At 46.4% G+C, this 26,905-nt stretch overlaps 1 protein-coding gene and 1 long non-coding RNA gene across 4 annotated transcripts in view; both read left to right on the top strand.

Annotated features, from left to right (window-relative positions):
• The window catches only part of Flvcr2 (FLVCR choline and putative heme transporter 2), a 46,988-nt gene that overhangs the window by 16,533 nt on the left and 3,550 nt on the right, over positions 1-26,905 (top strand). For 2 of the 3 annotated variants that reach the window (XM_003472318.5, XM_013155301.3), the window contains exons 2-9: positions 5,127-5,268; positions 8,967-9,107; positions 17,909-17,976; positions 20,490-20,593; positions 23,678-23,788; positions 24,808-24,913; positions 25,045-25,156; positions 25,655-25,710. In XM_003472318.5, coding sequence (XP_003472366.2) covers positions 5,127-5,268; positions 8,967-9,107; positions 17,909-17,976; positions 20,490-20,593; positions 23,678-23,788; positions 24,808-24,913; positions 25,045-25,156; positions 25,655-25,710 — 840 coding nt within the window. The remainder of the gene's footprint in view (positions 1-5,126; positions 5,269-8,966; positions 9,108-17,908; positions 17,977-20,489; positions 20,594-23,677; positions 23,789-24,807; positions 24,914-25,044; positions 25,157-25,654; positions 25,711-26,905) is intronic. The other variant, XM_013155302.3, reaches the window with a different exon arrangement.
• On the top strand, positions 9,116-12,086 carry LOC134474230 (uncharacterized). Its single transcript, XR_010044948.1, has 2 exons — positions 9,116-11,644; positions 11,983-12,086. It is a non-coding gene; the product is annotated as an uncharacterized LOC134474230 (long non-coding RNA).

The following is a 26,905-nucleotide window of genomic DNA, read 5'->3' as shown; positions in this document are numbered from 1 at the left end:
GTCTCTGGCTCCAGGATTATGTATTAGAGTGTGCAGATGCACCAAAATCACACTGCCTCTGCAACATTTCAGTGCACACACTAGAGTGTGGGGACGGGCAGGCAGTGGAGAATTCAGCTCTGTGTAATTCCCCAGGTGCACTTGGTCCCTCGAGACAGAGCTTTAAGTGGAGGCCATGCTGTCCAGGCCTGAGAACCAGTGCCAAGAGTCTCAGCCCCAGGAGTGTATGGCATGGAATGAAATTAGCCATATTATATTTTAGCACATTTCAAAGCCCATAAATTCCATACCTACTTCATGACCTTTATATAGTCTGTCTGTTCTTTCTTTCTTTTTCTCTTTTTTGAGACAAGGTCTTGCTGTATGGTACAGGCTGGCCTTGAACTCACTGTGTATGTAGCCTAGAACTCACAGGGATTCTCCTGTCTCAGCCTCTCAAATGCTGGAATTACAGGCACGCTCCACCACATCTGACATTATAATGCCATTTCTTACATTTATCTGTACATTTTAAGTTTCCCTCAGCTGTCCACTCTGTGAGTTAGCTGAAGATTAAAAAGCCCCTTGCTAGTGTGCATGGAGAGACATAGAAACACAGCTTTACATAGGGACCTCAGTATGCATCGCATCCGGGGAAGGGAGGTACAGACTGCATACATGAACATGGCTCATATGAGCTGATGAGGAAGTCGAGCTTGAATCTCAGTTTATCCTTTATATGACTCTAATTTTTACTTTTATTTATTTATTTTTTGGTGCCAGGGATTGAACTCATGACCTCATGTTTGCCAAGCAGGCACTTACACCACTGAGCTAAACCCCTGGCCCCCGTGACTCTGATTTTTAAAAAAGATACTGAATATGCTTAATGAAACAGTAAACCTTTCCTGAGAATCTGGCCAAGATTTCGGTTTCTAACTACATCTTTCCACAAGGGTGGGCTCACACAATCAGTCTGCCACGGAAGTGACATTTTCCTGACACGCTAGTCAATTGCCACTCATTCAGCAGCACCTATTTATTGAGCAGGCACCTGTCCAGTGTATCAGGAACTGGGCTAGTGTCAGAGAGATGGCTAAAAACCAAAGGCCTGGAGGGAGGGAGAGCGAGGGCTCACACTCGGGGAGGAGAAGGGAAGACACTGCTGTGGATTGATGGTAAAGAACAGCAGAGAACATGGGATAAAGGTCCAGTCTGGCTGGACTACAGCGGAGCCTGGCCAGCATCTGGGGAGGCAGCTTTGTTTCAGGATTCTCCTTGAACTGATTCACTCAGGGGTTTGTGAGGTGGATGTGGAGAGGAGAATGGCTCTGTGGGGCTCTGAGCCTGTGTGGCTCGTGTACTGTGCTGTGTAATCAGTGGGGTGTGGGACTCTAGCCCTAGACGCAGCCCGATCAGTTTTTGCATTTATTCTTGCCCTGTTGAATGAGTAAGTCCATGACAAGTGGCAGGTCACACAGTGTGGCTTCTTGTCAGCCAGAGCTCTCAGACACTTAGACATGTCTGTGACTGGGATAGTCACCCTGGGTGTGTTCATGACCACTGACGTGACTGCAGCATTTAGACATTATGCTTGAGTTTTCAGAAAGGGCAGAAATAAAGTAGAAAAAAAGAGTTTAGTGGATTGCAGGCTGCCAGCCCAGCCTTTTGTTAATCTCGCCTTCTGTTCAACACCTGTTTGGGGAGTGGAATAGACTAAAGCAAGCTCTGGACTTAAAACTGTTGAAACTTCTGCTCTGCTGTCTATTGCTGTGTGACTTTGGGTGAGTGACTTAACTTTACTCCTCCTCAGTTCCTTCCATCCCTAAAACTGGACCAGTGTTAGACTCCTCTTGCTGCAGTTTTTGTGAAGATAGAGACGTTGTGTGGACAGCTCCACACATCTTACTGTGATGAGTATTAGTACATGCCATGTTCTAGACCTAAGCATTAACTTATTCTGGTTGGAGAACCAGCTGTTAGTTAAATAATCAAACAAATTACCTCAGAGGGACCTGGCCTCATGTAAGGGATCGGAGAAAGCCGAGAAAGGTGGCTCAAGCTCATTACTTAACGATGTCTGCATTTACTAGGGGAAACAGGGCAACAAGGACATTCTGGTCCTAGAAGGGATCTAGCGCAAGCTTCCTGTGGTCCTCAATTATAAGGGGGCTTTGGGAGCTGGGTGTGGTGGTGCACATCTATATTCAAGCTCTCAAGAGGCTGAGGCAGGAGCCTCGCTGTGGACTTGAGATCAGGCAGGCTACACAGTAGGTTCATGGGCACCCTGGAATTCATGGCAAGATCCTATCTTTAAAAAAAAAAAAGTCAGGAAGGAAACAAAACAAAACAACCACAAACAAAACCCAAAGGCAGCTTTACATGAAAGTAGGAAGGAAGCCAGCGTGCCAGGTCCTGGGGAGTACATAGGAGCCACCCAGCAGTCAGCCCTGTGAGCAGCATTCTGTGGGCATTGTTTAAGACCTTTACCTCTAATTGAAAGCAGAAGGATGCCCCTGCAGGGCTTAAGCAGGGGAGGGATGTGATCCAATCACATTTCCCAAAGCTCACTGGCTGCTGGGAATGGCTAGGAGCACAGCCACATGGACACCATTAGGAGCCCTGATCCATGCTTTTTCTGAGGCTCTTGTCCTTGATGTCTCCTTGATGGGTGACAGGGATCCCTGTGTGTGCTCAGGACCACCCCACCTGAGGGATGGTGGGGGGAAACACTGCAATGAGATACATAAAGGTGAAGACAGCTCAGATCCACATTTATTGGCTTATTTATTTTTAATATTTTCTTGAGACATGGTCTCAGTATGTAATTCAGGCTCACCTCAAACTCACAGCAATCCTCCTACCTTAGCTTCCCGAATGCTGGGATTACAGGGCTGTGCCACCACACCTGGCTTCTGCTACACTTTATAAATCAATTTTTATTGTATTTGCTTTGTTTTATTTGTTAAAGATAGGGTCTCACTAGGTAGCCCAAGCTGGCCTTGAATTCACTATGTAGTCCAGGCTGGCCTCAAACCCACAGGGATCCTCCTGCCTCTTCCTCCCAAGTGTTGGAACAACAGGGGGCACTGGCACAGCTAGCTTAAAGGTAATTTTTAGGAAGTTTCTGAAGAGTTAAGACTGCAGACTTGGCTTTACTATGAATGCTGTGTTTTGCCCATAACTTTTTATTTTGTTGGGAATGATAAAATGAGACGTACAGGGACGTAAGTAACTCAGACCTGGTTAGTGGTAACTGAATTGTTCGCATTCCTCACCCAGGTTTGGGTTTATTTTGAGCACAGGAAAGCTGCCAGCACCATCCTCAAGGGTCAGCATTGTTCACCTCTTGGAATTCATTGTGGGCTTGAGCTCAGGGCTGTTTTGACCTCAGAGGTACCGATCAGACCTTGCCTGACTCTTTTGTAAAGTTATTGGAGTTAAAATAAAAGATAAAGTATCTGGGATACCTAGTGCCTAGTAGATGCTCAAGAAATGATTGGCAGTCCTGTTGTGTTTCTTGCCACTATGGGTAAAATGTAACTCGTGAAAAAAGCCCTGACTCTATAGGCCCACTTGTGTGATATTCTTTTTTTTTTTAATCTGTGATTTTCTAAGTTACATAGAACAGATATTCTACCTACTTCATCTATCCATCTGTTCATCATTGAACACTGACCCATTGACCCATTGACCATCCACCCACCTACCCATCTATCTACTCATTCATCCATCCATTCATCCACCCATCCATCCATCCAACTAATCAACCAACATGTGGAGTCTCTTTTAGATTGACCTAAAAATAGAGCTGAGGACTCTCACTTAACATTGCTCTCAACACAGGGGAAAATACTTATTAGAAAAGAAAAGAGCCAGGCATAGTGGCACACACCTGTAATTCCAGCATTCGAGAGGCTAAGGCAGGAGGATCACCAAAGAGTTATAGCCTAGGGCTGGGGATTTAGCTCAGCAGCATAAGCGCCTGCCTTGCAAGCAGGCAGTCGTGAGTTCGATCCCTGGTACCGATTTAAAAAAAAAAAAAAAATTGTGTCAAGAGTTACAGCCTAGGCTACATAGTGAGTTCAGAACCAACCTGCACTACATAGTGAAATCCTTTCACAAAACAAGCAAACAAACAAACCAACAACAAAAGAAGTAGCTATTTACAATTCAATCTCTATGTTTTGATTTGCCATGCAGGGCATGAAAGAGCCTCCCAAGCTCCTCTGAGATAGTGTTACCATCTAGGCAAGATTACCATGGGTCCTGGGACCTCAGTGAAAGCTAATTGCTCCTCTGCCAGCTGTACTGAAGGAAGAGTGTGACTTCATGATGAAGGACTGACCTATGCTCCTGCACCGCTGGAGGCGGAAGCTGTTTTCCGACTGAGATCACGGCTGTTTTCAGCCTTTGTGTTGTGGATGGCCGAGGGACTTTTGGGAGTGGTATCAGTTACCATGGAATCAAAGTATTTCTGACCGGAAACACCCAGGTCATGCTATCTGCTAGGTTAATGGAGTTTGGACTACAATTCTGATATAAGGTGTTTTAATTTGTTGTCGCTGATTGTGGCAGTGATGTGTGTGGGTGTAGTCATTTTGCATTTGCGTGTGATTTCACACTACAGATGCCTTGCAAGCTGTGAAATTATTCACACAAAGTACTGATGCTTTCATGTTTCTCAATTTGATAACAACTTTAGGCTTCCAACTCTCAACATCTCACCACGCTTGTGGTGGCAGGATGTGGAACTTTTCCCAGCTTGTCTCTCAGCTCCAGGTTAATAGATTCAGTGCGACTAAACGCTTAAGTAGCACACACACAAAAATCAATATTATTGTATCATCTAACACAGAGGTGGGAGCACAGAAGCCACTGTGCATGAGTGTGCCACTAGAGAGGAGCCAGGTGTAATGAGACGGCCAGCTCGAATTTTTTTCCTATAGATCGTGAGAGTCAGAAATATGTGTGAGTCACAATCACAACTGGAAGAGAAATTTCACTGGTGTCTTGAAGTTGGGAAATAACTCTCCCTGGGATTTAGACAAGACTGGAAGTAGTAATTATGTTTCTTAGGAGGAATCTTTTCAAGTTGTGCTGTCACTGGGTGGCCATTGGTAACTGATTGTGTCTGTCTTCCGTAGCTTGGAATTGCGATTGGGTTCTTGGTCCCTCCTGTTTTGGTACCCAATATCAACGACAAAGACAAGCTTGCCTACCACATCAGCATCATGTTCTACATAATAGGAGGTGTGGCCACTTTCCTCTTCATCCTGGTCATCATCGGTAAGGTCATCAGTAGACTGAGGGGGGCAGGGAGGTGCAGTTGCCTTTGTGGAAGATGGCCCTAACATATCGTGGACTTTTACAGAAAGTGGAGGCAAGTTAGGATCTTTCAGGGTTTCAGCCCCTGAAGTTTCCCCCAGGACAGTGCTTGTTAGTCCTGCCCACTTTGTCAGTGGCTCAGTGAAGGTTTAATTGTAATTAAATAATTCTCCAATTCTACTTCACCAGAATTGGGTAACGTGATGAACCACCTGTGAGGTCCCACAGCATCAAGAAACTGTACTAGGAACCCCTGACCTCATGTGGGTCAGAACTCCTGACCACCAGGTGACCCACCGGATTAGTCCTGTCACAAAAAAGGAGACCTGAGGAAAGTGGTTAAAGTCATTCAAGATTAGATAGACAGATTAGATAATCTTATTTAAGATTAGTTAGTGGCTGACTGGATTCAACTCTAAGCACGTCTAACTCCACGCTCTAAATTTCTAAAAGAAACACAGTGTATTGGTTACTTCTCTATTGTTGCTGGGACAAAACACCCAACACCCAAAATGAAGGAAGGAAAGGTTTATTTAGTTCACTATGGAGTTTCATTCTGTAATCACTTGGCTCCAAGGCAGGGTGGCATGGCACTGGGGCAACACTTCAAGGCAGCAGGTGGAGCAAAAACATGGAAGACAAGCCTCTTCTCTCTTATATTGTACACAGGCCGCTCCCTCCAGGGCAGGGGTAGCCCTCGCAAAATCTCTGCGCCCTCCTCTTGCACAGGATGAAGATATTTACAGAGTAAAGATCTTGGCTTCCTGTTGAGTCTCTTAGTTAAACTTCTAAATTTCTCAAGTTGACACAGTGTATCAACCATAACAAACAAATTTATCTACAAACATGAATAGTATCAGAAATCAAATGGAGACTGTTCAGATGCTACATTTCTTAGATGCTTTTTAGAAGAATTATAAATAATATCTGCATGTCTTATTTTTGTCTTTGCTGGGACAAAGTACCCAACATCCAAAATTAAAGGAGAAAAGGTTTATTTGGAAGAAAGGTTAAAGGAGAAAAGTTTGTACAAGTTTCAGTTCATAGTTGGCCGGCTCCAAGGCAGGGAAGCATGGCAGAGGGGCATCACAGAGGAGAGACAGTTCAGGGTGGGCGGAAGGCACCAGGCAGCCAAGTAGCAAAATAGCAAGAATCAAGCGATAACAGAAGTGCTTTTTCTGTCCTTTATGTTACTGTACACCCTTATGGAGGGCAGCACCCACACTCAGAACTATGCCAAACCAATCAGTGGACTAATTTAGAAACCACACACCCTTAGTTCCAGCACCACACACTTAATCCCAAAGCATCACATACTCTAGATCCAGTCACTTCTGAAAAGCCCCATCTATGATCACATGGGGCTTGGGGGGACATTTAGACACAAGCCATAACAATGTTCATTATGGAAAACTCTAGAAAATACAGAAGAGCCTGAGGAATGGTCATTACTTACCCATGCACAAATTGATTGCAACCATCAATCTCAGGTAACTACCATAACATCTTATATGGACATCCATTTAATCACAGAGGCATTTGATCAACAGAATTTTGCCATCTTCTGTTTTACCTGAGTGATGTCATGTAGGTGTGGACAGATTCAGAAACAGCAAAGTAGAGGTTTTCATTTTCAGTCAGTCACCTGTCTAAAGGTTAACCAGTTTCTTTCCAATGCCTCAACATTCCATCTCATGTGTTAAAGGTTTCATTCCTGCGTGTTGGCCCGACCTCCAGAGTGAGATGGTTCTGTAACTGTGTACCTCATCTAACTGTTCTTACTCTGTCACTCTTTCTGTGAATCCAGGACAAGAAAGGGCTATCTCTTAAAACTGGCAGAAGCCAAGCGGGGTGGGACACACCTGTAATCTCAGCACTTGGGAGGCTGAAGCAGGAGGATCACTGTGAGTTCAAGGCCAGCCTATGCTACATAGTGAGACCCTGTCTCAAAAAGAAAAAAAAGAGGGCCTAGTTCTTTGCATTTGCAAACTGTGAAGGTAGTACATTTTGTTTCAGCGTTTTATTATAAGCACAGATAGTAGCTGATTGAGTAAAGAATGGAAAATCTTATCTGATCTTCAAGGCTGCCAAGGCCTCTTTTTCTTTTCTTTCTTTATTTAATCTTTTTGGTACCAGAAATCTCACTTAAAACCTCTTGCTTGCCAGGCAGGCACTATGCCGCTGAGCTATATCCCCAATTCTTTTATTTATTTTTAATTTTTTTGTGTGGTTTTAAAAATTTTGTTGGTACATTTTAGAGATACATAATGATCACACTGATCACAGGGAGTTTGTGCCTGTACATGATATAACTTGCTGCTGCTTTTTTCCTATTCCCCTCCCCTCCCTTTATCCCCTCCTCCTCTCCTTATTTACACAAGCTTTGTTTCCCTTTTTTTCTTCTCTTCTCTTCTCTTTCCTTTCCTTTCCTTTCCTTTCCTTTCCTTTCCTTTCCTTTCCCTTCCCTCTCCTTCCCTCATTCCCCTTCCCATCTGACCATTTTCCTCCAATACCTGTTACACACGTTGGTCCTTTGTTACTCTTTCTGTTTCTCACACCAGCTAGGGGTGCAGAGTTGACCTTGGTCTTTCCTTAGGGAAAGGGGGCAAAGGCTAGGACAATGGGGAGGGCTTCTTGCAGTGGAAGTTGTGGAGGAGGAGGAAGCAGCTCTGAAGTCAGGCCTGGAGTGTTTTCGGGGTGGGGCCCCTTTGATCTTCCAGGAGAGCCAACCGCGTTTCCACAGCTTCCTCTCTCAGAGACAGCCTGCTGCCCTTTTCCGGAGCCATCACGAGTTGAGGGAGGGCCATGTGCTGCTGCTTTCGTAGCCTCAGCCTTGGGACTGATTTGGCTGAGTAACTCGCTAAACTGCCCTGCCCCCTGGAATACTGGGTGGCACTCTGCGGTCAAGATGACGGTACCAGCTGCCCTGAAATAGCGACAAAAGGAGCGGTTTTCCCACATTTCTTTTCTGGCTCTTCGAATCAGAGTATCGGCTTGGAGGACTCTTGTGTCCTCCGTGAGACAAATATCCGACCTGAGTTTGGCAAGCTAGGAATGAACTCCGGGCATTTCCTACCGAAGATCCTTTCCACTGACCCCGGAGTATTTTAGCGGCTGCCTCTGGCCACACTGTGCCAAAAACAGGCACCACAGCCCCCACGCCCTTAAAGGAGGCATGGAGCTAAGCTACTAACCGGCCCATGAACCCCAAAGCTGCAGCCTCTGCTTTTTTCCCCCTGGCCCGGGCTGCTATTGTGTTTTTTCTGTGTTCTGTGGTGTGTTATTATAGGGCGCCTTGACCTTTGATCAGTGCCTGGGAAGGAAGCCCTGATTTTAGCCCTCCAGGAGCCCTTAAGAAAAAGTCATCCACGGAGCTCATGCTGAGAAGCAGCTTCTTCTTTTTTTTTTGTCTTTTTGAGACAGGGTCTCACTATGCGCTTCAGACTGGCCTTGAGCTCACTTTGTAGCCCAGGCTGGTCTCGAACTTGCAATGATCCTCCCACCTCAGCCTCCCGAGTGCTGGGATTACAGAACGCCCGGCTTCTGAAGAGGATGAGCATTTGCTTTGGAGTCTTAGCTCCTTTCCCGGTGATGGAGCCACAGATTGGCTTGGGTGAGAGCACAGGACTTCTCAGTCACCTCCATTTCTTTCCTCTCAGTGTTCAAGGAGAAACCAAAACACCCTCCCAGCAGGGCTCAGTCCCTCAGCTATGCCTTGGCGTCCTCTGATGCTTCGTACTTGAGTTCCATCGTCCGGCTCTTCAAAAACCTCAGCTTTGTGCTGCTCGTCATCACCTATGGTAAGGAACAGATGCGGCCCCAGCTTCCCCGGAGCTGGGAACAGGAGGTGCAAGCCTGGTGTGTGTCCATGTCCTTCTCCTCCCGAGTCCCAGGAGTGCACCTAAAGTCCTCCAGCTTCAGAGGCCAGCTTTGCCCAAGAACCTTCGAATGTACTGGCAAGTCCAGCCTGTACGGTCCTCCGTCCCCCGCCGGGTTGTCTGGCCGGTGTATGTTAGTCCCCCGCATCTCATCCTGGTGTCACCTCTGTGAGGCAGGACTGGGTGAACTTTCTTCTGCTACTTACTGTGCCATTACTTGAACATCTTAATAGATGCCATTGAAAAACAAAACATTTCCAGGTCTCTCCCCGAGTGGAGTTTTTGCCTCTGCAGTGGCCAGCCTCAGGAGGGTACTCTAGTAGTGGAATGAAGGAATGAATAAATGGATGCCTGCCTATGTGAATGTTGCCACCTGAATCATCCTTAACCAGTGTTCCCGCATTTTGCAACATTGATGCTGCCCCACCCCCGCCTTTTTTTTTTTTTTTTTTTTTTTTTTTTGCCTAAATGCAAAACAAATCCTCATTTCATTTTCTTGACCTTTGGTAAGAGAAATTTGCATGCCTCTGCTGGTGTACTGGCTTGCTCTGCTAGCATGATGTTTTCTGCATCTTCTTTCCAACTTTTTTTTTTTTCCAGTACTGCGGATTGAATCCGGTGCCCTTGTACCGACATACATCCCCAGCCCATTTTTTTTATTTTGTAAATTTTGAGACAGGGTCCTAATAGGTTGTCTGTGTTGGAATCAAATTTGTAATCCTCCTGCTTCAGCTTCTGGAGTGCTGGTATTACAGATAATACACTACCACCATCAGAAAATGGTGAGATCAGAGGGCCGTGGCATCTCATTAAAGCACATCTATCTGTCCGTTAGGTAAACGTTTGCCCATTAATCGGTGCTCCTCATTCAGAAAGTTGCAGATCCACCCAGTTGTGCTTACTCCACTGGTTAAAGTTTTTTTTTTTTTTTTTAATTTTATTTAAGGAGAAAAGAAAAAAAAAGCAGAGAAAGGGTACAAGTTATACAGATTTGCAGAAAAAAAATGGACAGTAGGAAATCACTAGTTAATGGATTACACATTGTCATCTTAGAACCACTGGTTAAAGTTAAAATTCAGAGTCAGTTAAGTATGCGACATACTCAGTAACCCATGAAACAAAGGAATGAGATTGGCTTGGAAAGACTTGGGTTTTTGTTGTTGTTTTGTTTTTGTTTCTTGGTACCAGTGATCGACCTTGTACTTGCTAGGCAGATGCTTGTGAAGCTGAGCTAAATCCCCGGCCCAGAAAGATTTGATTTTAGTGAAACCCCATTTGACTATAATCTCATGCCTTTTTAAGGCCCCCCAAACCATTGTTTTATAGCAATAGCATTTTATTTTAATTCCCACCACAGCTGAGTGAGGTAGACTGAAACTCATCAATGCTAGGTAACTAGACCATGTTTGGACAGCTTTTAAATGGCAGACCATGCATTTGGATTCATCTAACTCCAAAGCCTGCATCCTTAAATGCCTGTTTCCATAATTGCCTGTTTACGCATTCCTAGAATTGTGCCCAGGGTTTCCTTTTGGGCTTATCGGAGCCCTTTATTTTAAAGTGTTTATCTGTTGAGGCACAAGATAAGAGATGTTGGTTATGCTGGTAGATAAGCAGTTCTTTTTTATTTTATTTATTTATTTTTTTTCTGGACAAGGTCTCACTGTGTAGTTCAGGCTGCCTATGAGTTCACTGTGTCATTCAGGCTGTCTTCAACCTCATGGCAATCCTCTTGCTGAGGCAGGAGTGGGGGAATTATAGGTGTGTGCCACTGTACCCGGCCATAAGTAGTCCTAAATTTTCCAGGGTTACACAGAGGCTAGTGACTTCTCATTTGGAATAGTTCTAGTTTACTGGATTAGTTTTAAAAGTTTTAGTTCTCCATTCCCTGTTCCCTGCAGTTTCTCAGTTTTCTCTAAGTATGCCTCTGCATTCATCTGTAAAGTTGCCAGTACTTAGAGACATCCAGCTAAGAAGGAATGAATGGCCCATCACAGGAATGTATTCAAGCATATACGGGACCAACTCGTGGTGTGGAGGTGTGGAGGTGTAGAGCAAATCACAGGCTGTATAGATGGAGGTGAAGCCAGATGGACTTAGGAGTCCCTTTCAGTCTCAGGATTCTATGACTTTAAGAACTGCACTTTTTCCTAAAGTGAAATTTTTGAGTGCTTTGAACTTTGACCCCGATAGGCCTTACTTCACTGGACAGTGGAGCATTGGAGGCCTGGCTTGGGGTTCTGGAGTGATAAAGGCTTAGAAAATATTTCCTTTAGCCAAAAGATGATGGTCATGGTGCCAGGGATCATGGGCCCATTCCAGAGCCTGAGATCTTCTGTACTAGAGGCTCTTGATGGCAGGGCCAGGTCCTGACCGTGGATTCTGGACAGCAGGACAAAATGCTCTTAGACTTGGGTTGCTTCTGCACATGGAGGATCTCAACACTAGGCCATACTATGGTGAGCAAAGCAACTTTTTCTTCTCTTTTGTGTGGCTGGTTGCCTGTAGGATTTTGTTTTTTCAGGCTAGTACTAGGGATGGGACCCAACGGCACTCTACTGCTGAGTAGAGCTATATCTCTAGCTCTTTCTATTTTTTTATTTTGAGATAGGGTCTCACTAAGTTGTCCAGGCTATTCTCAAGCTTGGGACCCTCCTTCCTCTCCCATCTCTTGAGTAGCTGAAATTACAGGAATGTGCCACTATGTCTGGTGCTTATATGACCTTTAATCTGGCAAGCAGTTTTAATCTTGTACTTCTGGACATTCATCCTTATCTGTTTGGTTAAATTATAACAGGAAATAAACAAGAAGCACTTCTTGAATGATGGAGTAAAGATCTTAGAAAACCTACTCCTCCATGACAGCAGCAAGAACAATGGAAAAATAATCATTAAAATCTTTTTTGTTTGTTTGTTTTTGGTCTTTCTTTTATTTTCTTGAGACAGGGGCTTGCTATGTACTGCAGGCTGGCTTTGAAATCACTATGTAGCCCAGGCTGGCCTTGAGTTTACAGCAGTCCTGCCTCAGCCTTCTGAGTGCTGGGATGCATGTGCCACTATGGTATATGTCACTATGCCTGGCTTAAAATTAATATTTTCAAAACTCTCAAGCAAAGGCTTGCAACAATGCCAGTAATGTTTATTCAAGAAACTGGGCTGAATGTCATCAGGCGTAGGGGTGCATGCCTGTAATCCCACACTCGGGAGGAAGATTGCCCTGAATTCAAGGCCAGCCTGAACTACATAGTGAAAGCCTGTCTCAAAACAAAATGGAACAAAACTTTGCAAATTCAAAAAAAAAAAAAATAATAATATAGCTTTAAACTAGAACTACATTTCACTTCAGGGCCTCTGGAAGTATCTGACTGTTTTGCATTGACAGAATATATTAGTATTTATCTCAAAAGCCTGGAATTATTCCAGTAAGAGCGAGCTTTGGATATTTGCACATGCCTCATTATAGTCAGAGAACCATAACCCTTATTCCATGGCAGAGAACTGGGCTAGGGAGGCAGAGCCCTTTGCCAACAAGGAAATGATTCTTAGGCTTCATCACGGGTGGGAAAATGTTTTTCATTAAACCACTGCTATGTGCTGGGCACCGTGTTAAGTGCTTTACATGCATTAGTTCATTTAATAACTTGCATTTATTCATGAGAAATCAAGACTGTGAGAGTTAGGCCATTGCTGAGAACCGGATGGCTAGGGAGCTCAGAGTACAGGTGCTGGCTGATCAGTTCCTGACCACTGCCCCACTTTGCCTCCTGGAGAGAGAGGACCCTCCTGGCCACAGCGCCTGGGCTCTGTGCCCCCCTCGCCTGAGATCCACACCCCAGGAGTGTGTCATTTCCTTGGATTCAGTCCTCCTGACCACGCCTGGAAGCTGAGTACTTCTGAGAAGAGCCAGAGTGCTGGGGACTTGGAGGGGTGACGGGATTTCATGTGTCCAAGGTTTGTAATCTCAGAAAGGTGGCACTGGGCCCTTAATCCGACAAACCTCTACTTGCCTCTCCCATTATCATAGCTCTCAATTAAAACAAAGTGAACCAGACAAAGCTTGATCTAAATTCAGAGAGATGCTTTGTAATCCCCCGCAATTGTCTCCTCCACCCAGGTTCACCTTTCACTGCTCTAAGCAAAAATCTCTGAGCATTGAATTAAAAAAGGAGGAAAGAGCTGAGTGAGCTCAGTGGCAGAGTTCCTGCCACCACGGCCCGTGTGAGTCCCTGGGCATCATCCCTAGGACTGGGGGAAAAATCAAAAAGGAGGAAAGAGTTATGTGGGTCACAGTTGCAGAGCTTTCAGTCCCCTGGCTGTGGGCTTTTGCTTTTGGGCATGTGAAGAAGAAGATCACGGAGGGGTTCTGTGTGGTGGAACAGAATGGCAGCCAGGAAACAGAGGGGGAATGGTTGGGGGGCCCACATCCTCTGTTAGGTGCACCCCAATGGCCTAACTTGCTCCCAGTATGTCCCACGAAATGTCCACCCCTTCCCAGTAGACCACAGGCTGGCAGTTAAGCCTTCAACACAGAGCCTTTGGTGGATGTTTAAGATCTACACTCCAGGCATGGTGGCACATGCCTGCAATCCCAAGAAGAGGCTAAGGCAGGAAGCTCACTGAGCTCAGGGTCAGCCGCGGGTACCTAGTGAGTTCAAGACCAGCCTGAATACATAGGGAGACCCTGCCTCAAAAAGGATAAATGCTGTAAATAAAATAAAAGTAAAGACACACAAGCATGCATCCAAATTGCTGCTGTGTTAATGAACTTGCCAACTCCCAGCATCCTTTGGTTGCTGGGTTTGACTGGGAAAGAAGTGTGTCTGGTATAGACAGAATCTCCAGCGATTTCCCAAAAGCTTCCCAGGCTGCTGAAGCAGCTACTGCGGGCTGAGATGCAGTCCTAACAATGGAAGCCCAGGGAAGAAGCGCAGGGTCTAAGAGCTGGACTTTGCACTACACTTTTGGTCTCAACTTTAGAGTTAACACTGAGAGATAAAGTAAAGGTTAGCCAAGTAGAGTCGAATTTCAGGAACATACTGCTTTCCTGTATTAACACTTGCCCTGAAATATGGGGGCTTCCTCATGCTGAATTATTGATTTACTTATTTTAAGTTGAGGTTTAGCTGGGTAGCTGTGCTGGTTTTGTCTGGTTTTCTCCTAGGTCTGGCAATGCAATGTAGAGAGGAGGAGATGGGTACTGCAGTTAGGGTTGGCAGTGCAGGAAGACTCCAGGCTGGCACCCAGAGTCTCATAAGTTTCCCGGTGTCTGGGCACAGGGCAGGGCTGCCCAGTGTGTCAGGAGTGAAGTAGAGCAGGATAAAGCCAGGAGCCCTGAGAAAGAATACTCTGCCCGGGGCTGCCCTCTCTCTGTGTGCTGAGTCTCACTGTGACCTGACTTTCTCTGATGTCTTTATCTGTAGCCTGACAGTACCTTGCTGAGAAGGCTCTTGGTCTGGGGACTCTCTAGGAGTGCTTCCCATATCATGCCCATCCTCCCCCAGACTGTGCTCTGATGTCTTTAATGTGTCTGGTCTGATCTCCAGGTTTGCTTTCCAGGGGCCTCGAGTGCTTTGTTATTCTCTAGGCATGTCAGCCTAGGGAGGGGCCTCTGTGTTCCTTTCAAGATCCTGGTTCAGGAATGGGCATATAGCTGGTCATGATGACACACACATGCAATCCCAGCATCCAGTAGGCTGAGGCAGGAGGATCACTTGGAGTTCAAGGTGAGCCTAGACTACATAATAAGTTCAAATCAGTCTGAACTATATAGTAAAACAAAACCCCTGCCACCAAATTAAACAAACAAAATCAGAAGTCTTTCTGGAGTTTCCTGGAAGCTTGGCAAGCTGACCTGTTAAAACAATTTTTTATGTATTGGGGGTGGTGACCCACACCTGTCATCCCAGTACTTTGGGGAGTTGAGACAGAGACACCAAATTCAGACAATTCAGTGATTTAGCAAGATCTTGTCTCAAAATAAAACATAAAATGGGCTGGGGATGTACCTCAGTGTGAAGGCCCTGGATTTAATGCCCAGCACCACAACAAACGCTCAAGCTTTTCCTTCTAGCTAACGAAGGACAGAAGAGGAACTGAGTAACCAGAGCCCAGAGATGCGATTTGGAATTGACTTTCCCTAGTACTACAGTTTGGATCTTGAGTAGCTGCCGAAGGTCCACCATATGTTCAAGGCTTGGTGGGCACTGGTGACATTACTGGGAGATGATGTGCCTTATTAGTGGGGCCTTGTAGAAAGAGGCGTGAGGTCACTGGGGGTCCTTGAACCTGGGGTTGCCCCTGTCTTTCCCTTCCTGTTCACCCTGAGGGGACTGTCTGCTCCTGTACGTGCTCCCTGCCATGATGGTGACCTTGCCACAGCCCCAAAACCAACAGGCCAGCATGGGCTGAAACTCCAGCTAAAGCCAACCTTTCATTTTCAACAGTTGATTGATTCTCTCATGTGTTTTATCACAGTCACTCAAGCTGACTAATGCACTAAGCCTTCCCCAGGAGAGGCATTTCTGGGGTGTTAGAGTTAATGAGTATATGATTTTCTGCACTTCTTGAAATTCACATTCACAAAGACTGGCAGGGTGTTGGTGGGGACTGCTTTTGCCTTGCAGAAGAGTTAAGAATCTCTGAGAACCAAATTACCAGAGGTCTTAGGTCTGCTCTCCAATCTTCTATGTTTACTTACTCCCAAATGCCAGGTGTTGTGGTGCCCACCTGCAAGTCCAGCACTTGGGAAGCTGAGGCAGAAGGATTGCTGCAAGTTTAAGGCCAGGTTGGGTTAATAGGGAGACAGGGTCTCGCCATGTAGCTCAGGCTGGCCTTGAACTCACCATGTAGCCCAGGTTGGCCTCAGACTTTCAACAATTCTCCTGTCTATACCTCCTGAGTGCTAGAATTACAGATGTGGGCCAGCTGGGTGTTCTTTTTTTTGCTCTAGCCCTCATATGTACTGAGGCTCTGTCTCTGTGGATTGTGACCTCTTCCTTCCTCCCTTCTGGGGCTCCAGGGTGAGAGCTCGGGCTCCACCTAAAGCTGAGGCTGGCTGGGAACATCTCCAGCAGGGTCAGGCCAGGCCGGTGGCTGAGTCAGGGGCAAGAAGAGGGCAGGAGGCTGTTTTTCCCTCTCTCCCTCCTACATTTCAGCCCACTCTCTCTCTGGGAGTGTCTCTTGATGGTCCTCTGGGCTCAGAAATGGAATTCTAAGCAGCTGGGTGTGTGGGATGAATGGTAGTTGAGTCTGTTTATGAATGAGATGTTGTTGGGACCCTCCAAGTTACCATGACTACCAGCCTGGCAGTCGTGGTGACAGTGAATGACAGGTCTGAATCTGTTGGTTCCGTGCTGTTCAGGGAGCCTCATTGGCGTGATCTTCTGGGAGGGGCTGGGATTGCAGTAAACTATTCAGTGACCTGGTTTCGGGGACACTTGTCTGAGAGTCAGCTCTGTGAGGATGGAGAGTAGAGTGATTAAGATCAAGAACTCTGGAGCTTCAGGCTCTGGGTTCAAATCCAGCTCTACCACTTAATATCTGTGTGATCTCAGGGGTAGAAAAGCAGATTTTATGACTTTTGTAGAATTTGACCTTCACCTAACTCAATATCTGTTTCCCTAAGTATGTCAGTTACATTTAGGCAGCATTGCTTGTGATAAAAATCACCTCTTGTAGGCTGAGTGTATGGTAGTACACACCTGTAATTCTAGTACTTGGGAGGCTGAGGCAGGAGGATCACCATGAGATCCAAGCTAGCTTGGGCTACAAAGTGAGTTCAAAGTCAGCTTGAACTACATAGACCTTGTCTCCAAAAAAAAAAAAAAAAAAAAAGGCCAAAAAGATCCTTGGCTGGCATTATGGAGTGACTGGGTTTGGTTTTTAAATCTATGTGCATTCTTCTCATCTATAGAGTGGGGGTGCTAACACTAACTAACACCAAACTTCCAGCATGGTTATAAAGATTGTAATGTGCTTATCTTGGTGTCCAGTACAAAAGACAAAGTATGTGCCACTGCCGTTGTCACTGCCATCTGTGTCATCGTCACTACCATCGTCAGAAAGCAGCTGGCTCTTCCCCATTGGGTTAGGTCCATCTCATCGTCATTGCCCACTCACTGCTTGGCTTTGTGCGGAACCTTGTCCTCTCAGGATGCGGGTCTTCCTGTCTGATCTGGATGCTCCTTTTTTGTTTTTAATGAATGATGAAGCAGGACACCAACTAAATGCTCTTTAAGGTGTCTTGTAGTTCCCATAGTCAACCTTGGAAAATCTGGAATCAGAGACGGAAGATCTTCCTTCAGAGAAGCAACTGGTGGGGTGCAGCAGGAGGAGAGAAATGACCTCAGACCTGGTCTTGGGTGTGGAGTGGTACAGAGAGGGGACAGGGTCATCAGGAGGAGGAGGGGCAGGTCGGACCTAGGCTTAAGACAGAAACGTGAGCGACTTGGAGTTGGGAGAGATGCTGTGCAGAGCCTGAGTATCCAGAATAGGCTGAGGGGATTGCAGGGCGGTGGTGCGGGGCTCAGAAAAGGTTCTATGGCTGCTTTTGGTTGTCCTGAAGTGTCCTTTGAGAAGAACTGTGTTCCCATAGCTCCCTGAGGACACCGCTGCAGGGGCACAGGGCTGGGGGTTTCTTACCTCCCTAACAGCAGGAGGGGTGGTGGCAATGGTGGCAGGAGAGGGCTGACTCTAATGCTGTGTTTCTCCCTCCCTCTCTTCAGGTCTGAATGCTGGTGCTTTTTATGCCCTGTCCACTCTGCTGAACCGCATGGTGATCTTGCATTACCCGGTAAGGGAGGCCGCTAAGCATGCCGGGTCTGGAGACAGGGTTTCCAAGTCTGTCTCTGCCAAGATAGCGCTCAGTTCCCACTGTGGGTGGTGTGCTTACAGGATTCAGAGAGGATGGCTTTGGTCCTCACTCCGCGCCTGGTGGTATGAAGGGCAACAGTAGTGTGACTGGGTGACAAGCCAGTTGGCATCACTGAGCTCTCTTTTCTTTCATATTACCTTAGGGTTGGAAAAGAAGTAATATTACTTGTCTGTGGATCTCTCTTTATAGATTATATCATATTTATTATATATGGCATAAGTAACATACAATACATGCTATCTGGCCACACACAGTATTTAATTTGAACCGGACACAGAGGCACACGTCTGTAATTCCAGCACCAAGGCAGGAGGATTGTTGCGAGTTCGAGACCAGGTTGGGTTACAAAGTGAGCTCAAGGCCAGCCTGAACTGCATAGTGAGACCCTATCTCAAAAAGACAAAAAAAAAATTAATATACAAAATGTGGGCAAGGTTTAATTTTGAAATCTTAGTTGCTCAACTGAAAGTAATTTGTTTGTTTGTGTTTTGAGGCAGGGTTTCCCTGTGTAGTCCAGGCTGCTCAATCTTTTCATCTCAGCCTCCCGAGTGTGCTGGTATCACAGGCACGTATTACCATGCCTGGCTCAAATGAAAGCATTTTAAAAACGTTTGCAGAGCCAGTGAGGGCTGGACATCATTGGGAGAGGGATGCTGAGTTATTGTACTCCAAATATTAATTAATTAATATTATGTTTTGTTTTGATACTGGGAATTGAACTCAGGACGTTTTGCTTGCCAGGCAGGCACTTATGCTTCTGAGCTATATGCCCAGCCCCATATATTGAATATTGTAATCCAAGCATTGTAATCCCTTTTCTGAAATTCCTCACAATTCAGAAAGTTATATTTGTAATTCCATTATTGGAATCATGGCAAGTTAATTCCAATCTATCATCTGCAATGCAACCCACAGCAAGAGTAAAGACACCAAGATATACTCAAAGTTATGAGCATCCAAGGGGTCCTAAATCCAATCCAAGGGAGGATGTGCAGAAAAGGCCTTGACCCAAGGCCTTTCCCAGATTTTATTATCTTGTAAAGTAGGGAGTGGCTCGAGGATGAGTGACAGGGAGGATGGTGGAAACTACATGAGTAATCTTTTCTATCAGGTGGGTAGAAAATCAATTTTGTAATATGCAAGGAGGTAAACAGAAAGTCCAGTCTGCATAACTTGACTGGGACGGCATATGAATGAATTTAGGAGGCTGTTGCTTCAGTTTCTGATGTGTAAACTGTCTGGGTAGCCACAGTCTCTTACTTTGAGGCTCCTTCCCAGTTGACTGACATTCCTGGAGCTAAGTGGCTCTGCTATCCTGCTATGTGCTCAATCTTGTACAGAGCGTGCTATGCAAGGAAATAGGAAACTGTCAGGTTGGCTTCAAGGATTACATACCAGTACTTCGGCTAGCCTAATCTGCATCACTTACAACCAATTAAAGGGAGAAGGGAATAGCTTAGCCCACTCTGTACACATCAGTATACGGAAAAAGACCTGATTTAACTAATGTTGTAGCAGTTGTCCTGCATTCCGGGAGAGGTGTGTCCCGGAGTCTTCTTTTGAAAGAACTGGAATCACACACTTCCAGAGCAGGCGGCCACTGTGGCTAAGGGCTCTAGCTTTGGAGCTGGCCTGAGTTCACGTTGCTCTGTCCTTCATGTGTGACCCTGAACTCCTAGATAAATCTCCCTGTGCCTCAGTTTCATCATGGTACAGTAGGGTCCACTGACTCCTGATCTTTTGTGGGTAATCGTGAGGATCATGCGATTGGAAAAATCTCAGGCATGGTGCTCAGTTTATAGTAAGCATTCAAAAATATGCAGCCTTATTTTCCTTCTTCCTGGGGCACTGGTAGCTAAAAAAAATGTAAGAATGAACTGAGTGTAGTGACACATGCCTATAATCTTAGCACTCTTGTTGACTGAGGGAGGAGGATCACACGTTTAAGCCTTGCCTGAATGATAATTTAGCCAACTTAGTGAGGATCTTTAAAAAGGTGGGGGGAGAAAAAGTCTGAAATCTTGTACTGAGGAAAAATAAAAATCTAAGAATGGAATATTTGGATTCTGATCCCCCCATCTGTGAATGGAAATAATGGTAAGTAAGATCACAGGGTTGCTATAAGGATTCAATTGTTTTTTAAAATGCACCTAAAATTGGTTCTAAGAACAGAATTTGGTTCACTGTAACCCAGTGCTGAGTCACACCCACCCACCCACCCATACAGGCGCACACACACACACACACACACACACACACACACACACACACACGGGATACACTGCAGGGAAGAGCAGCTGCTCCCGGGTTTCCTCCCAGCCTGTCCGCTTCCGGGCCATCTTTCTGAGCTGGTCTCTGAGTTGCTCACCTTTGAACTTTCATCTTGTCCTGTGTCTTGTCCTGACATCTGGTGCTCTTTGGGATTTCTCCAGGGGGAAGAAGTGAATGCTGGACGAATTGGCCTGACCATTGTCATTGCAGGAATGTTTGGGGCTATGATCTCAGGCATTTGGCTGGATAAGTCCAAAACTTACAAGTAAGTCACCCTTTCTCTCCGGCAGAATTGGGGACCCATCTTTAGAAATGATGCATTTGATAGCAATGCAGGTCAGCTTGGGATGTGACAGTGAGAGGTCTGAGGAACCAAGCGGGTAGCTCAACTTATCTTCTCCAAGCTTCAGTCTCCTTAATTACGGAGTGAGGGATACCCCACCCAACCTTCAGGGATCTTGGGAAGGTTAGAGATGAGAACACAAGCCAGCACAGTGCTTTACTCCATCCCTGTCTGCCGAGTAGCTTTGTAGAAGGCGCAGATGAAGGAGAAATGGAAATTGTGGGAAAAAAAACAAAAGCCAAAAACTTTGACCTGGGTATGATGACATGTGCCTATAGTTCCAGCACTTGGGAGGCTGAGGCAGGAGGATCACTATGAATTTGAGACCACCCTGGGCTTCATAGTGAGTTCAAAGCCAGCCTGAACCCCATGATGAGACCCTGTCTCAAAAAACTAAAAAAAAAAAAAAAAGAATAATAAAAAAAAGCAAAAAACCTCAGCAGTTGGAAAGTTTACAAAACCTCAGAGAGGAGATGAGGAGGGATTCCACTGCCCTGTTGCTGTGGCTTCTCCGGACCTTGTGGGGTTAACCAAGTACACAGTTGGCAGTGTTATCTCGCAGATGTTTAGATCTTGTGGGTTAATCTTTGTGACATGCCCAAGGTATTAACATATGCTAGGCAAGCAGTCTACACTGAGCTCACCCCAGCCCTTCCTGCCCTTCTTGCTGTGACTTTCCCATGTGCCCCCTGCGCTGGATGCTCAGTTAATGGGGGCTGATGGAACAGCTGCTCAGTTTTCCTCCTTTGGGCCGGGGCAGTGTTCCCTGCTGTTGTAAGGCCTCCAGTGTTCTCAATGTCTGGAGGTGACAGACAGTGGCAGACCTGTTTTCTGCCACAAAGACTTGCTTCTGGCTACCCTAGTCAAAGGCCAACTGAGGCCATCCCTTGAAGATGTGGCTACTGGCTTACCGTGGGTTCGTAATTACCACTGGTGGAGCTTGGCCGCCAAAGCGTCTCTGCCAGTTGTTAGTTGCTCCTTTGGCCAGACCAAGAGCAGAGAGGACTGGCCACCCCCACAGCAGGGAACAGCAGTGTCCTTCTTCCAGGGCTTGCCCTGCAGCAGAAGGGAGGGATTGGAATGTCGCTGGGTTGGGGTGTGGGCAGCCAGATGAATCAGACAAATCAGAAAATACAGCAAAAGTTCTGGGGAGGACACTTCTCAGCCCTTTAGAACAGGCATCGTCGGCTCCTAGTGTTATTTGATGTCTAAACCGAGTGGTCTCATTAAATCTTCTTCTCCCTGTTAAGTAACCAGGCAGAGAGGACAGTTCTCAGTGGGCTGTGACAGTTCTGTGACCTTGCCGTCTATCTCCATGTCAGTGTCTTCTTCCAAGGGCTCCCAGATTCATCTTTGTTGCTGTGCAGGCTGGAAATTGGGTGCTGAGGTCTGTGTTTATCTCAGGCTAGAATTAGAAATAGTCTTTCTGAGCTGGATGTGGTGGTGCACTCCTGTAAGCCTGGTACTCAGAAGGCCAAGGCAGTGGGATTCCCATGAGTTCAAGGCCAATTTGGGTGGCATAGTAAGCTCAAGGCCAGCCTGCGCTATACAACAAGACCCCGTCTTCAAAAACAAACAAAAAAAAAGAAGCTGAGTTTACACAGACATGGCCCCAAACGTTAGTATCTGGTGAGCTTGTGGAATCACTGACAAAGGCTGCTGACCTTGAAGTTCCTTTGTGAGGTGTGGGAATAGAGGGAAAGACCAGGGTGAGGGCAGGAGAAAACTTCTCTACCCCCAGCAGCAGCTCTGAAGCACCACGGGGAAGCCAGAAGCGGCATCCTCTGGAGACTTTGGCCTTGATCTTTTCCAAAGTGCAACCACATAGTTGATTGTTACTCCCACTTACAGCAGTAGAAAGCACTGATGTTTCAAGCCCAGTTCTGGATTCAAGCCCCTCCCTGTGCGTTTATTAGGCCGGTGACTTTAGACAAGTAACTTCATTGGCCTCAGTTTTCTCACTGGGAAACTTAGGAATAGTCCCATATTTCCTGCAGGATTTTCTATAGGGTTGAGTTGAAATCAGAAATGCATGTAAAGTGTCTAGTGGAGTCTGACGCCCCATCAGTGTAGTGTTACTTTAATACACTGTGGTGTGCTCCCTGGCGCCCACCTCTTCTGGTCTCAGAGATGTGTGAAGGCTTTTGGCTTTCACATCTGAGTCCTTATGTTCAAGAGAGAGGGCAGGAGGATATGCTCGGCAGTGAGGCAGACGAGGGTGGCGGGTGGAGCGCAGGTCTGCTTGCAGGGGTCAGGGCCGCAGCAGAGTCCTTGCTGGGCTCCGTGGGGAGAGAAATATATGGAGTTACACAGTGGCGCTGAGCTTGATAATAGACTCAGGACTTGCTGACTGTACTTCTGGGAGAACTAAAAAAAGGAGAAGGTAACAGGGAGTGGGTGGAGATGTCTCACTTTGGCTTTGGAGCCCAGCACTTTGGAGTTCGAGGCTAGAGAAACATCCACTCTTAGTTCTGCTGTCTGCACAGAGTAGTTCTGATTGCGCAGGAAAAGCCGTGCTGGGAAAAGAACTCCTGGTGACAGAGAGCACCTGACAGTCACATCACTACCTAGCATTGCCCAACAGGAAGTCCCAGGGCAAAGCTAACAAGCAGCAATCGATCACAACCTGGGGAGTCCTGAACATCACTGTCATCTCACTGTGGCTGCTGTTTGTCTGACTTTTTTTTCCCGGTAGAAGATAGCAGAAGGGAAGGGCCATGCGTTTCGTCCCCATAGATAGGACATGCCAGAAGGGGCAGCTTATGGAGCGGGTTCAGGAGGAAAGGTGCTTGCCTATAGCAGGCTAAAAAGGAAGTAACCCTTTGGGTGATTATTGATTCAGTGTTCATCACCTTCATAGACAGATGACTCTATGCAAGCAATGTCCTGGCACATCACAGGGAGCTTGGCAGCCAACAGGTGCTCACCAGATACTTGTGGATTGAATAAATGATGGCTCTTGTTACAGTCAGAAAGATATCTCAACTTCTGTGCTTCTGCTTACAGGGAGACAACCCTGGTGGTGTACATCATGGCTCTGGTGGGCATGGTGGTCTACACGTTGACTTTGAACCTGGGACACCTGTGGGTAGTGTTCCTCACTGCTGGCACATTGGGGTGAGTGTCACCTCCAACCTGTTAAATTGGAAAACACTGTCCACATCTACTAGAACTGCTGGTATCCCAGAACACAACAATGAACCCCTTTTCTGCCTTCTTACTGACCTCAGGAGATGTACAAAGGATCTCTGGGGATCTTGGTAATAGTTGTGGCACTTCAGGCAGCCTGGTGTGCCCAGTTGGGGGGGGAGTGAATCATGAACATGCCCTTCAGGATCTCTGGGATGCTAGGAAATGCTCAGAGTCCCTTAGAACTTTGTCTGGAACAAAACAGGGTCATAGAAAACACACAGGGCTTGGAATAAAAATTGCCCAGGTCTCAGCTTGACCACTGGCATGTCACCTAACTGTCCCAAGCTTCTGTTTCTTCAAGTATAAATGAAGATGTGTAACCTCCATCCTAGAAGGATCGAGGGAGATAATAGGTTCAAAAACATAAGTGTGGAACAGACGAAAGGAATTAGGACTGGAAATTTCTGAAACTATTGGTAATAGCTCAGCTGTCACCAAAGCCTTTGCTCCCCTCTGCCCAGTTATTTTCCTTTGATGTGAGTGTGTCTGTGTGCATGTCTGTGAGTGTGAGTATGAGGGGGTGACTCTGGCAGTGCCCATCCTCAGCAGGGTGCTCTGCCCTGGAGATGCTGCCCCAGCTCTGGGGACTTCTCCCAGCCCAGAGCCCTGTTCCCAGCCACGGTCTCACAGCTGGACATGGAATGCATAGGCTTCTTTGCCTCTCTGTAAGTGCTGCTTTGCCACTGAGGCCAGAGACAGAAGCACGGGACCCGCTGGGCACAAGGCCTACACTTGAGCATCATCCTGGTCCGCAGAGATATCCCTTTTCTTGAAATGGCCACCTAGAGCGTGGATAGATTGTCCAAGGCCTAGGGAGGATGGACAGAATGTTTGAGATGCCTTATGGGAAAGGAAAAACAGGAGAGGGAGACTGAAGGGAGCTGGGCTCCCCATCCTTGCCCTGGAAGCTCCCTATCACCTTGTTTCTCTGATCTGGACTTCAGCTTCTTTATGACTGGCTATCTCCCACTCGGGTTCGAGTTTGCTGTGGAGCTCACATACCCCGAATCGGAAGGCATGTCATCTGGCCTGCTCAACGTGTCTGCACAGGTACAGCTTCTGTCCTCTCTTTGTTCCCTGCCTAGCTGGGCTGGTATTGCACCGCGGCAGCTCAATTGTGCCCAGGGACCAGTTGACTGCGTTCTTCTTTCCAATCTTCACCCTTCCCTGTGCTTTTCCAGGTGTTTGGAATCATCTTCACCATCTCCCAGGGCCAGATTATTGACAAGTATGGAACCATGCCTGGGAACATCTTCCTGTGTGTGTTCCTCACCCTTGGGTCGGCCCTCACTGGTGAGTTGGGGCCTGAGAGCCAGATGAGGCTCAGGCTGCTCAGGGGGAAGGGAACTGGCAAGGCGGAGCCCCAGTGTCTTGATCAGATGGAGAGCACACGTGCAAGGGGAAGTCTTTGTTAGGAAATCTGCTGGGGGCCAATAACACGCTTTAGTTGAATGAAGTTGGGCTTTGGAGTCAGAAGGCCCACATCTGAATCTGTTCTGACACTGATTTCCCTGGCTCTTGACTTTGGGTAAGTGGGCCACTCTGGGGGGTCCTTAGTTTCCTACCCTGTAAAAGGAGGATTGCTCCTCTCCTAGAGCAGTGTACATAAAGTCTCTAGCAAATGTAAGTGGCCTCAAAGTGTCATCACTGGATAATCAACTTTACCAAGTTGTGTGGCACCAATTTCCTGGGCTATCTGAAGTGGGTTTGGGATGTCTATGACCTTTAGGAAAATAAGAGTTTCCCTCTAAGGAGTCATCTGTTTGATGACGCTGGCTTTTTTGTTTTCAGCTTTCATTAAGGCAGATCTGCGGAGGCAAAAGGCAAACAAAGAAACTCCTGAAATTGTGAGTATGTGGGAGCTTGGTGGGAACAGGATCTGGGTCCTGGGCTTGTAATGAGGACGTGACACCAACACCATAGGTAGGGCCAAGGGAATCCCCACAGGGACAGTTTTGTGGTGGCTGTGAGACCAGATCTCCTCTCACAATCATGGCAGCCTCGGGAGCCCCTCCATGGATGTTCATTGATTTTCTGTTACTCTTTTCTGGACTTTTCTCTGTTTCCTTCCCTCCTCCTGGCTGCCCTGATGTGGTCTCTGGAGCACATCCCTGTTGTAGCTGTCTGCTGAATGGCACCCTTAGGTGCTGATCCAAGTCCCAAATGTCTGGCTGCACTGTTGTCCACCTGGGGTGGAGTCTGTCAGTGGCTCTCTTGGCATGTGACAGCCCTTACATAGCGCGATGGGGATGGAGCCAGTGTGCTGCCAGTAGGGCTCTAAAAGGCCAAGTCAGGAAGGAGACGGTGATGGCAACGTGGAGAGAGTACCAGGAATATGATCTCAAACTGAAAAATGTTTCCCATATGCTCTAATCAGCTGGGAACCAAAATGTTAAGGCTCAGTCTGAGCGAGGGGCTGGGGTGTTATTCAGTGGGTGAACCCTTGCCTAGTTTATGCGAGGCCCTAGGTTTGATCTCCAGCAGAAGATGTTGGGGGAGACAGGGAGAAGGGAAAAGGACTCATAGCTGAACAAGGGTAAAAAGAATTGCAACTCAAAGAAGGTGTGAAAGTAGGATATTTCTTACTAAAACATAAAATAAAACTAACAAATTTATTATGAAATAGTGTATATTCTTTGTAGGAAAAAACATAGTAAATATAAAGCTTAAAAAAATCATCCTACAATTTCCATTATCTAGAGATGCTATTATTTTATATTAATTTATGCTTACCTATGCCTACATATACATAGTATATGTTTTAAAGCAAAAATAGAATCTCCTTATCTTTTTAAAACTTACTACAAACATTATCATGCTGTTAGACTTCCGCAATGTATCTTTAATGACTGCATAGTGTTCCCTTATGTGGATAAGTCATGGTTTGTTTAATAGTTTTCTTGTCTGAGTGTTCAGGTTTTTGCCAATTGTCGTTACTGACACACTGGAAGGTGAGAAGTTTCCAGTTGAGCTTGTGATGTACTATACCAAGCAACATGAGGTTTTGCCAGGTTTGCTTTATAATCTATGTTTATGCTGGTA

This window comes from Cavia porcellus, unplaced genomic scaffold (genome assembly GCF_034190915.1).
Source record: "Cavia porcellus strain 051 isolate PalLab524CR breed Dunkin Hartley unplaced genomic scaffold, mCavPor4.1 scaffold_31, whole genome shotgun sequence".
Taxonomy (NCBI): domain Eukaryota; kingdom Metazoa; phylum Chordata; class Mammalia; order Rodentia; family Caviidae; genus Cavia; species Cavia porcellus.
This window is presented reverse-complemented; position numbering and strand designations above follow the sequence as displayed.